The following is an 11537-nucleotide window of genomic DNA, read 5'->3' as shown; positions in this document are numbered from 1 at the left end:
CTTATTTGCTAGAATTTTTTCCATTAGAGCTGAAGAGGAAAGGAGGGAATATAAGAATTTAAGAAGAGCCCACCAGTGGTCCATCCAGTCCAGCGTCCTGTCTCACACAGTGGCCAACCAGTTCCCCCTTGAATGCCAACAACAGGGCATAGAGGCCAAGGCCTTCCCCTGACAGGAACATCAGAAGAGCCCTGCTGGATCAGGCCAGTGGGCATCTAGTCCAGCATCCTGTCTCACACAGGGGCCAGCCAGTTCCTTTCGGGGGGACAACAACACGGCAGAGAGGCCGAGGCCTTCATAAAAATATCAGAAGAGCCCTGCTGGATCAGACCAGTGAGGGTCCATCTAGTCCCGCATCCTGTCTTACACAGTGGCCAACGAGTTCCTCTAGAGGGCCAACAACAGGGCATAGAGGCCAAGGCCTTCCCCTGATAGGGACACAAGAGGAGCCCTGCTGGATCAGACCAGTGAGGGTCCATCCAGTCCACCATCCTGTCTCACACAGGGGCCAACCAGTTCCTCTGGAGGTCCAACCACAGGGCATGGAGTCCAAGGCCTTCCCATAATTTTGCCTCCTGGCACTGGGATTCAGAGGTTTACCGCCTCTGAACATGGAAGTTCCTTTTAAACATGCTTTTTTAAAAACTGCAAAAATATTTGCCCCCAAGTTATTTGACCCCCACAAATCAGCATTACGTTTCAGGGAATACCGAAATACAGCAATAAGAAAATACCGTTTACCACACTTGTTTGTAACCAGAGCCGACTCCAGGGCTACAAACCAGCGAGTGTTTTCACATCAGGGAAAGAATCCTTCCCAACTGGTTAATGTCTATAGAGCAAGCAGTAATTCGAGGAGCAGGAGCCAGGGCTCTGGAAACCCCAGCTAGGTTAAGAAGAGAATAATCATAGAATCATAGAATGTTAGAGTTGGAAGGGACCTGGAAACCCCAGCTGGGTTAAGAAGAGAAGAATCATAGAATCATAGAATGTTAGAGTTGGAAGGGACCTTGCAGGTCATCTAGTCCAACCCCCAGCACTCTGCAGGAGTATACTGAAAGATAGCCCTACATACCTACACCATACCCGAAAGATGGTCGTCCAGCCTCCGCTTAAAAACGTACAGCGAAGGAGCATCCATCACCTCCCGAGGCAGACTGTTCCACTGCTCAACCAGGGCCCTGATCAGAGGAGGAGATTGGATTTATACCCCGCCCTTCACTACCCAAAGGTGTCTCAGAGCGGCTTACAAACTCCTTCCCCTCCCCCTCCCCACAACAGACACCCTGTGAGGTCGGTGGGGCTGAGAGAGCTCTTGACAGAAACTGCTCTTTTTCAAGAACAGCTCTTATCAGAACTACGGCTTGCCCAAGGTCATCCAGCCAGGTGCAAGAGGAGGAGTGGGGAATCCAACCCGGTTCTCCCAGATTAGAGTCTGCGCACTTAACCACGACACCAAACTGGTGAGCAAACAGGGTACACAGACTGTGGCCGGCCTCCACGTAGTAGCTAGAGACGCCCCAGGATTGCAACTCATCTCCAGGCGATGGAGATCGGTTCCCTTGGAGAAAACGAGCGCTTTGGAAGGTGGACTAATGGCATTCTACCCAGGGCTTTTTTCCCCCCTGGGAGAACACACCGGAAAGGAGCTCCGGATCCTCTTTGACAAAATTCTTTTAAAAGAGTTTAAAAGTTCTCGAGTTTTCAGGAGACAGATCGAAAGTTTCGTTTCCCTCTTGAGAGTTCTGGAATCTTTTTTTGTTTTTTTAAGCACCCTGATTACACCCCTTCCCCCCCCCTTCTCAGGTTCCACCTCCCAAATCTCCAGATAGTCTCCAACCCGAAACTGGCAACCCTAGCTACCGAGTATTTTTTAAATTTTATTTTTATGTATTTGGATTTGCATTCCGCCCTCCCCGCGAGCGGGCTCAGAGCAGGTCACATCATAAATAAATAGATAAAGACATACACTAACAAATATAACGATTATTTAAAACAACCAAGTAATACGGTTTAAAAGAGCTGTGTGTAAACACGAACTGGAGGTTTAGCGGCGGTAAAGGGGCACCAGAAGCCTTGGCCGCTTTCTCTGCTTCCTAAATTTTGAACAGCGTTTTCAAAATGTTGAGAGACGAGAGACAGATGTTAGGCAGACAGACAGAGATATTGTGTGGGACCCAGGGGTCATTTTGTAGAAAAAGAGGTGCAGGAGCTCATTAGCGTAACTAATTTGCATATGCCACGCCCCCTGACATCACTGGAAGTGTGTCAGGAGGCAACACCCACCGCTCAGGCTCCACTGGACTGTTTTGGATTGCTAGCTATGGGGGGGGGGGACCTGCAGATCTGTCCTCGCAGAGGAGGGAGAGCTTGTACCTGAATAAAACCTGGTCTTAAAGGTGCCACTGGACTGTTTTGGACCGGGGGCCGGGGAGCTCTGCAAGTTACCTGGCTGCTTCTTGCTCTGACTGAGGGCTGCTGGGAGCAGGGGGCGGGGCTTGTTGCATGTGCCCGCCCCTGGGCTCCTTACTGCCGGAGCTCCGCTCCTGTGCGCTCCCGCAGGAAATGACCCCTGGTGGGACCAAAAGCAGCTCCAAACAATGCTCCCTCTAAGTTGTGGAGTCCTGTGAGCGAAAATCCCACTTTGTGAGCAAGCGATTTGGCTGCCGCATAAATTAGTTTGCTTGGGAGCCATCCTTCTTGAGCGAAGACAAAAAAAGTGTGAGCTGGAGGCTAAAAAACTGTGAGCTCACTCACACTAACTCAGTTTAGGGGTAACACTGGCTCCAACTGCCCCTGTGTAAAGTTTCTGTTTTCTGGTCCATATCCCTGATAAAGCTGCCCCTAACTGTGCACCACTGGGGGGGGCACATTAAATTCTTGTTGTTTGTTCCTTAGGCATTTAAAACATTTATTAGCCACCTTTCTTCGATACGGAGCTTGAGGCAGCTTATAATACAGAATACATAAAATAAAAGACATAAAATCCATTAAAAAAAAACGACACCCAAATTTAAAACCGCAGTTTAGGATCGCTAATAAATTAACCAAATACAGTCCTAGATAAAACTGTCTTCAGCTGCCTCCTTAGGATTGGAAGTGTGGAGGGCCAGGCGCACCCTGTGGAGGTTGTTCCACAATCATGGGGCTACCACTGAAAAGGCCCTGCCTTGTGTGTCCATCAAACAAGCTTCTTTGATCAATGGGGCAGTCGGGAGGGCCCCTCTCTGTGTTCTTAATTCCCAGGCAGAGACATATAGGAGAAGTGTTAATATGAGTTTATTTATTTATTTATTGCATTTATAAGTCTTTTTTAAATTTCTTTTTAAACTAACATACAATATTCCAAACAAAACACAGTACGTCCAAATATAGAAATGTGATACAGAGTTTCAGGCCAGGTTTTACACCTGCACTGATATCCTGCCCATCCCATAAATGGGCTCAGGGCGGGTCACGACATTTCAATAAATACAATAAAATTTAAAACATATAAAATTAATCGGCATGCTTGCCGTAGGGAGAATCCGGCCCATTGATGTAACTGGGTGTGGCCGGTTATCAGTAGGTGGGAGACCGCAACCTCATGGAGGCCAAAGGCCTGGCGGGAGAGCCCCGTCTTGCAGTCCCTGTGGAATTGCGTAAGATCCCGCAGGGCCCTGATCTCGATAAGGACCATGTTCCACCAGGGTGGAAAAAGCCCTGGCCCCGGTCGAGGCTGGGTGGACGTCCTTTGGGCCAGGGATCACCAGGAGAAGTTGACTCTCAAAGCGTAGCGCTCTCCGAGGCATCTATGGGAAGAGGCAGTCCCTTAGGTCTGCCAAGCACTCCGGCGAGTACTTTGAAGGGCGACCTCCAAGGAATACCAGGGCTCGGGACGCAGAGGCAGGCTAATCAAGTCGCCTCTGTGAAAAAAACGTCCAAGCCCCCAGTAAGGGTCGCCAGAAGTCAACCATGACTTCCAGGCAAGCACACGACACCCATCCAATCAAATATTCATATATAAATATGAAAAAATAAAATCACAGGGTGCGTGACTTCCTGTTCCACATACCGCAACGGCAGATGTAGGTTCTGAACTCATTAACATATTCTAATACAAGGTTGCTGTGCTTTTCACAAACAAACCCCAAAACCTGTTCTTCATCAAAACATCTCTCTCTCCCTTGGGTCTTTAATCTGCAGGGCTCTCACAGAGTAAAGGAATGTGGGTTAAAAGAGATGGGGTAGAGTTTCCAGTTATCCCTAACGGCGGGGTTGGTGGATCCTTGGTATGGGGGGTATTGCAAGCATGCCTCTGTTTTCACCCGAGAAATGCCGGAGGAGGGCATGGTTAAGGAAGGTTTGGGCGGTGCTCCGTTTCCAAAAGCAGTGACCCAAGGGTTCTCCGGCCCGTGTGAGAATCCTGCTACTTGTCCTGATCTCTTAATTCTAATTTACAGCAGTCGCATACCGGCAACGGAAACGGACGCTCCGTTCACGCTCACAGATACCATAGTTTGCATTATTGAATTATAGTATTATCTTGTGGGGTATCCCTATTCCGATGACCCAAATACCTGCAGCTGCAAATATTTTTTTACTCTTCTTGTCTATTGGGTAATAAATGATTTCCAATAACGTCATCATCAAGCTTTTATTGGACGAAACGGAAGATAAAAAATGTGTGTGGGGGACTGAAGGAGGGAGTTGGCGGGGCTACGAGGCCATGACCACCAGTAGCTGCAAGAGACTGGTTTTCTAGACGTACCACAGTGCCGGTTTCTGCCACACGCCACCCATAACCGGAGAAGGTTCCTTTTGACTGTGCTCTTGGCCCAGTAGTTCCCATTCTCCCTCTGTGACTGACCTTTGGGATCCTGCGCCACCTCTTCTTTCATCTCCCGCTCAGAGAGATGGCATTTTAAAATATCCAAGCCGACAGGACTCGCTGCCACTTGAGAAGGATTTTATAGCCCACCAGAGTCCTCCAAACAGGCGGACAGCAGGTCCTGTGGCTACAGCGCTCACTATGGCGCAATTCTGTCCCGCTCTTCCGCTCGAGAGGGTGCGCACTAAAGCCCCCTCTTCCCATATTAGCCTCCCCACCGTCCCATGAGATGGGCAGCTACTGGTCCAAGGTCACCCGGCCGGGTTCATGGCCCAGGGAGGATTTAAACCCAGATCTTACCTGTCGTAGGGTGATGACCACACCGCACAGACGCTCCTTTCCTCAGCGTCTTTCGTCCTTGAGTCTGAGACCTTCCATTACAATGTCCTAAACTCCCCTTTACTGATGTCTGATCAAATAGGACAGGGGTCCCCAACATGGCGCCTGTGAGCACCTTTCCCAGTCCTGCTGGGTGTTTCCGGAAAGTGGGGCTTCCAACCGTCTGTGCGGATTAAAACAACATTGTTGCAGTGACAGCTGCCACACAGTGTTGGTTCGATTCTCTCACACCCGTTTATCTATTCTGTTTATTAAATTGGATTTGTTAGACCGCCCTTCCCTACAAGTTTCCTGGTGTATTTTTAAAATGACCCATCTGCTCTCCTGCACTCATGCTCCCTCTGTGTGTGTGGCGCCACCTCCTGTGGTGGCCATTTTGTGTCTGGCTCCACCTCCCGCGGCGGCCATTTTGTGTCTGGCTCCAACTCCCATGGTGGCCGTTCTGTGGTTGGCTCTACTCCCCATGGAGGCCATTTTGTGGTGGTGCCGACCACCGTGTCAGAATTTCAAAGAGACCCTCAGGCTCAAAAAAGGTTGGGGACTCCTGAGATAGGGTGAGCTTCTGAGCTGGCAACGGGCTGGGCCAACAGGAGTTGGCATTTATTTGCAACATGTATATCTCCCCTTTCTGCCCAAGCCACCCCATGGCTTCCAGTGCCTGGGTTGGATCCTGCTGATCTGTCCCGCTAACAGAGGTGGTTTCCCCGGCCACAAGAACCCCTCCCCCTGATGCAGGTGGTTCATCCATTAGGGGAAAGAAGAAGTAGAGTTGGATTTATACCCCGCCCTTCACTTGGGAGTCTCAGAGCAGCTTACAATCTTACTTCCCTTCCTCTCCCCGCAAGAGACACCCTGTGAGGTAGGTGGGGCTGAGAGAGCGCTGAGAGAACTGCCCTTGAGAGAACAGCTCTGAGAGAACTTGTGACTGACCCAAGGTCACCCAGCTGGCTGCATGTGGAGGAGGAGTAGGGAGTCGAACTTGGTTCTCCAGATTAGAGTCCGCTGCTCTTAACCACTACACCAAACTGGCTTCTTACCCAGGGGGTAAACGCCACTGTTAGTCTAACGGAACCAGAAGATCCGACTCACTTTTTAAACCTAGACTGATTTTTTTTTTAATTTGAACCCAGAATTCAATGTTCGAAAACTCCCAAGGCACTTTGGTCTGAGTTCAAATGGAAAAAAAAAAGGGGGTGTTAAAACTTATTAGAAAATACTTTGATTTGGATCAGTTTGGGTGCTTATAAAAAAAAACGCTTAAGCGTCATGCAGGTGCTAGACTTCTGCCGCCTCTTGACACATCTCCCTGCTTTCAAGAGCTCAAGTCTACACCCATTCGACGTGCTGTGGAGTCATTCCTTTTCTCAAGTGACTGACATATTTGCCTTCTTAATTAGTCTACTTGGCATGCGAGGCCGGAGCACTTTAAAACACATTCGATTCCGCCACGCCTTCTGGAATTTTAGCTTCTCTTTTTTTCCCCCTTTTTCACTTCAAGTCTAACTCTGGAACTACTGGGGAAGGTTGCTCTCACAGACAGGGACTGTTAGAGCAAAAAACCATCGCCTCTCGGCTGCTATAGCTGCTTATCTAGCTACAAACTTCTAAAACCAAGTGCCGGAGAAAAGAGGCGCACCTGTGGCAGAATTCTCACCCACAGCTTGACAAAAAATTTTTTTAAAAAAAGAAATCTCCGAGGGAAGTTTAGCAAGCGTAACCTGGTGAAACTGTCCTCTCTCTCACACACAGGGTCCCGCCTACCTTGGAACTCTGGTGGGGGGGCCCCCAGCTCAGGAGCCGATGAACCCCACCGATGAGGAAGCCACCCGGTTACACCACGAGGAGCCCCACGCAAATGCGGACTGTCAGGCCAAGAAAGGTAGGACCGCTCGCCGGCTCGCGACAGCTGCGTCTGGGTGAACGGGAGAGAAGCTGGGTTAATGTTGAGCATCGTGGCCTCTTTCTGGTTTAAAAAGATAGATCAAAGTGGGTGGCTCTTTCACGCCTTTTGTGCGGCTCCCGGCAGGGCGGCTGGGGAAGCGAAATATCATTCGCGAACAAATACCATTGGACAAATAAATATCATTATCGAGATCTGCTTTTACCGCTTTTGTTATTCGTTTCGGCAGTCTCACTTCATGTTAATAAAAAGCAAATCTGCATATTTCCCAGTAAGAAACATGTAATATTTGTTCATGTGTTGTGGCTCTCAAACATCTGACATTTTTTTTAATAACTTTATTTTTATAACGTTTTTCTGTTAACCATACAATAAACAACAATTAATACAGTACAAAATCAACGTATTTAGTAGGCAGTGCAGTCATACCCTCTTTTACATTATTTATATACTCAAAGAACACAAACCATTTCCCCAAAAATCTTGGATTTCCTATCTGGATGTTCTGCTTCTAGCGATTGTGTTGCTATTTTATCCATAACCACAATGTCCAATAGCTTTGTAAACCATTGTTTTACATTCGGAATTTTATCTAATTTCCAAACTTGTGCTATTAATGTTTTAGCTGCAATCGGCATTACAGAAATCAGCTCTTCTGTTCTTAGACAGTTAAGTTTAAGAGTTAAAGAAAAAGAAAAATGTAGTATAAATGTTTGACTCAGTTAATAATGATCTAAATGAAGTGAAGATTTGTTGTAACTAAGCTTGTGAAGATCTCCTCTCTTGGGTTTTTAGTTAGTAGTGGGTTTCTTTGCTTTATCCTGTAAATGTAGTTCCCCTCCCTTTTTTTCTGTGATAGTTTTGTAGTCCTATTAAAAATAATAAAAAATCCCCTCTGGGGGCTCAAAAAAAAAAAAGGAAAAAGAAAAAAAAGAAAGAAATCAGCTCTTCTGTTGTTTAGGGAAAGGTCTCTTTGTCCCAGTGATCTGGTAAAATGGATTCAGGAGTGTTTGGCAGATTTATTTTTGTAATGACTAGATTCCAATTTTTTTGAACCTTTGGACTGGACCACCAACATCTGACATTTATTCTGTGTAGCTCTTACGTTAAGCAAGATTGGCCACCCCAGGTCTGAAGCAATACAACAAAGTTAGAGTCCAACCAACAAGGTTTTATTTGAGGTGTGAGCTTTTGTGCGCACATGCGCTTCGCCAGACAACGAAATGGAATTACGGATCATACTCGTACATATACAGGGTGGCTCGTTAAATTAGCACGCAAAATAGTGACGTGAGGTTTTTTTAACAGATAAAAAGAATGACGAGTTTGGGATTAGGATGTCTGCCCGACGTGACAGCGTTTTTTTGGTGGGGGAGATAGTGTTAAGTGCCCTCCACACCTGACGGGAGAGAATGAAGATTCCCACTCACTTCAGTTTGGTGAAGTCATGTAGAGCCAGTTTGGTGTAGTGGTTAAGTGCGCGGGCTCTAATCTGGGAGAACCGGGTTCGATTCTCCCACTCCTCCACTTGCACCTGCTGGATGACCTTGGGCGAGCCGTAGTTCTGATAAGAGCTGTCCTTGAAAAAGAGCAGTTTCTGTCAGAGCTTTGCCTACCTCACAGGCGGAAGTACCTCAGAGGCACGCCTACCTCACAGGAAGTGTTCCCTCTAAGCTGAGTTAGTGTGAGCTAGCTCACAGTTTTTTAGCCTCCGGCTCACAGATTTTTGCCTTAGCTCAGGAAGGAGGGCTCCAGAGCAAACTAATTGATGCAGTCGCCAAATCGCTCGCTCACAACTTGAATGCCAGTAGCTCACAAAGTAGAATTTTTGCTCACAAGACTCCACAGCTTAGAGGGAGCATTGCAGTCACAGGGTGTCTGTTGTGGGGAGGGGAATCTGCTAAATCTGCTAGTTTATCTGCTCGTTTGACATATTTATTGCTTTACAACTGTTGACCTTATAGCCTTAACTTGTTATTTAGTGTCGCTTTGCATATCTGGGTCATCAACATGTTCCATGTTAATCTGCTGTTCGTTCTCTGGCTCTGAGTCTGAACCTCGCCAGCCATTCTAATGTGTTTGACAAAGTGCGCATGCACACGAAAACTCATACCTTGAATAAACCTTTGTTGGTCTTAAAGGTGCCCAGCTGGACTCTAAATTCGTTCTACTGCTTCAGATCAACTGGATCTAAGCTTGGTTTCTGGTTATCATGTATTTGGGTTCAACTGGGGGGGGGGCAACATAGGTCATAAATATGTCAGAAGTGGTGATCGATGTACCTCAAATTGTGAGAATCCAGTCACTAGATCCCATCCATCTCCTTTCTAGCATGGAGGCAAACTTTAAAGCATCCTGGCTGTGTATTTTCCTTGTCCCCGGAACAGAGAATTACATTTGAATCTACCATTCCAGATTACATTACTTATTCAATTATATTCTTAATTGTTAAGAGTAGGAAACTGGGTTTTTTTAAAGTAACATTTTGCTTCACTAAAACATGGAGTTAACTGACAGAATACTTTTGCTGGGGTGCAGTGTTATGCCAGAGATCAAAAAAAAAAAAAAATTGCACAGCATTACAATCACTATTATACTATTTTTTAAAAATGGATTAAAATATAGGGGGTGTATAGCCCTTTTTGGTGAGAATACATATGTGAGGATCGAATGAGTAATGGGATATGTAATGGGATAAGAAACCAATATCCCTGTTAAGTCCTGGAGGGGTGTTTGTTCCGAGTCTTGTAATAACTTGTAATTCAGGAATTTCCCTTTCCATTCTATTCCTTGGTTTAAAAAGACAGAAAGAGAGATGATCTGGAATGCACAAATAGACAACATTACAGATCTATGCTTCAAAACCATATCTAGCGTGCGCAAATGGGCTGCCAGGCCACAAACTTAAAAAGAACACTAGATACAGCGTTGAGTTTGAGCGCCAGGGAAACTTCCGCCGCGATCACTTCAGTTTTAGCTGGGAGGGCAATTAATTCTGCCTTCCGAAACTCATTTGAATGCCATCACGTTCTGTGCTGCGGGGAACCCGTTTTAAAACTCTCTGTAACAGCCACATGGGTATGTATTGCCGGAAATCTTGCACTCACCCTCTGAATTTCTCAGCAGAGTGGAGAAAACAGGTTTTCCGTACATGTATGACACACACACACACAAACATGAACGTTTTTTTCTCCACTCTTACACAATGTTCAGCAAATGTCCTTTGCCGAGAACTTCTGGGAATTATGGCCCCTTGGGGGTTGCGGTGGGGAGAGGGGCTTTTCCTAGTGGGTGATTTGATTATTAGGAATATACAGAGAGGGGTCTGTGACCGGCGTTTTTGACCGCATGGTGGTGACTGATCTGCCTGGTGCGAAGGTCGCCTATCGACCTATATCGACAACCTTTCTGAGCTTTTCCATTTAGAAAAGATATGAATGAGAGGGGACATGATAGAGGTGTATAAAATTAGGCACACGATGGAGGGAGGGACCCGAGAACCTCTTCTCCCCCTTCCAAAATACTAGAAGTCCAGGGCACCCAGTGAAGTTGAGAGGCAGTAGATTCAAGGCAGACAAAAGGAAATACTTCTCTACACAGTGAGTGATTAAAATGTGGCATTCACTGCCAGAGGATGTAGTGGTGGCCACAGGCTTGGCTTGGCTTTAAAAGGGGATTAGATAGATTCATGGAGGGTAAGTCTATCAATGGCTACCGGCCATGGTGGCTGAGGGGAACCTCCACATTCAAAGGCACTAAGCAGAGCCAGGAGGCAACATCAGGGGAAGGCCTCGGCCTCTCTGCCCTGTTGTTGCCCATCCAGAGGAACTGGTTAGCCACTGCGTGAGACAAGATGCTGGACTGGAGGGCCCACTGCTCTGATCCGGCAGGGCTCTTCTGGTGTTCTCATAAAGGCCTCGGCCTCTCTGCCTTGTTGTTGGCCCTCCAGAGGAACTGGTTGTCCACTGTGTGAGACAGGGTGCTGGGCTAGATGGACCTCTGGTCTGATCCAGCACGGCTCTTCTGATGTTCTTAAATATCTAATAAATTTTTAAAAATCATAACTATATGTTGAAACTTGGTCAAAGCTCTTGTCATTTGAGATCAGTGTCTTCATTTGGGAATACTGAAAGGAAGGAAGGTATGCCCATGTTCTGTTTCACATTAACTAAAGCTGGAAGTGTCTGTCTTTCTGAAAAGCCGACCAATCATACTCGGGTTGAGTTTTATCATGTCTGGGAATATTCCTGGTGTGAGCTCAACATGATTTAAAGCTCCTCCATACAAAAACCTTCTCTGTGCATATTTAAAAAAATACTAGGGAGAAAAGTTCAAGCCTGGCCGTTTCCTCAACATGATCTATATACTAATACTGAAGTGCCTCCTGGTGTGCGGATAGATAAATCTGCGCACTGGGGGCACCCGGGG

At 46.8% G+C, this 11537-nt stretch overlaps 1 protein-coding gene across 1 annotated transcript in view; it reads left to right on the top strand.

Moving 5' to 3' along the window:
• Positions 1–11537, top strand: part of NKPD1 (NTPase, KAP family P-loop domain containing 1) — a 60094-nt gene that overhangs the window by 34541 nt on the left and 14016 nt on the right. Inside the window, exon 2 of the mRNA XM_015427270.1 lies at positions 6959–7088. Coding sequence (XP_015282756.1) covers positions 6959–7088 — 130 coding nt within the window. The remainder of the gene's footprint in view (positions 1–6958; positions 7089–11537) is intronic.

The sequence above is a fragment of the Gekko japonicus genome, unplaced genomic scaffold (genome assembly GCF_001447785.1).
Source record: "Gekko japonicus isolate JY-2015 unplaced genomic scaffold, Gekko_japonicus_V1.1 scaffold1389, whole genome shotgun sequence".
Classification (NCBI taxonomy): Eukaryota; Metazoa; Chordata; class Lepidosauria; order Squamata; family Gekkonidae; genus Gekko; species Gekko japonicus.
This window is presented reverse-complemented; position numbering and strand designations above follow the sequence as displayed.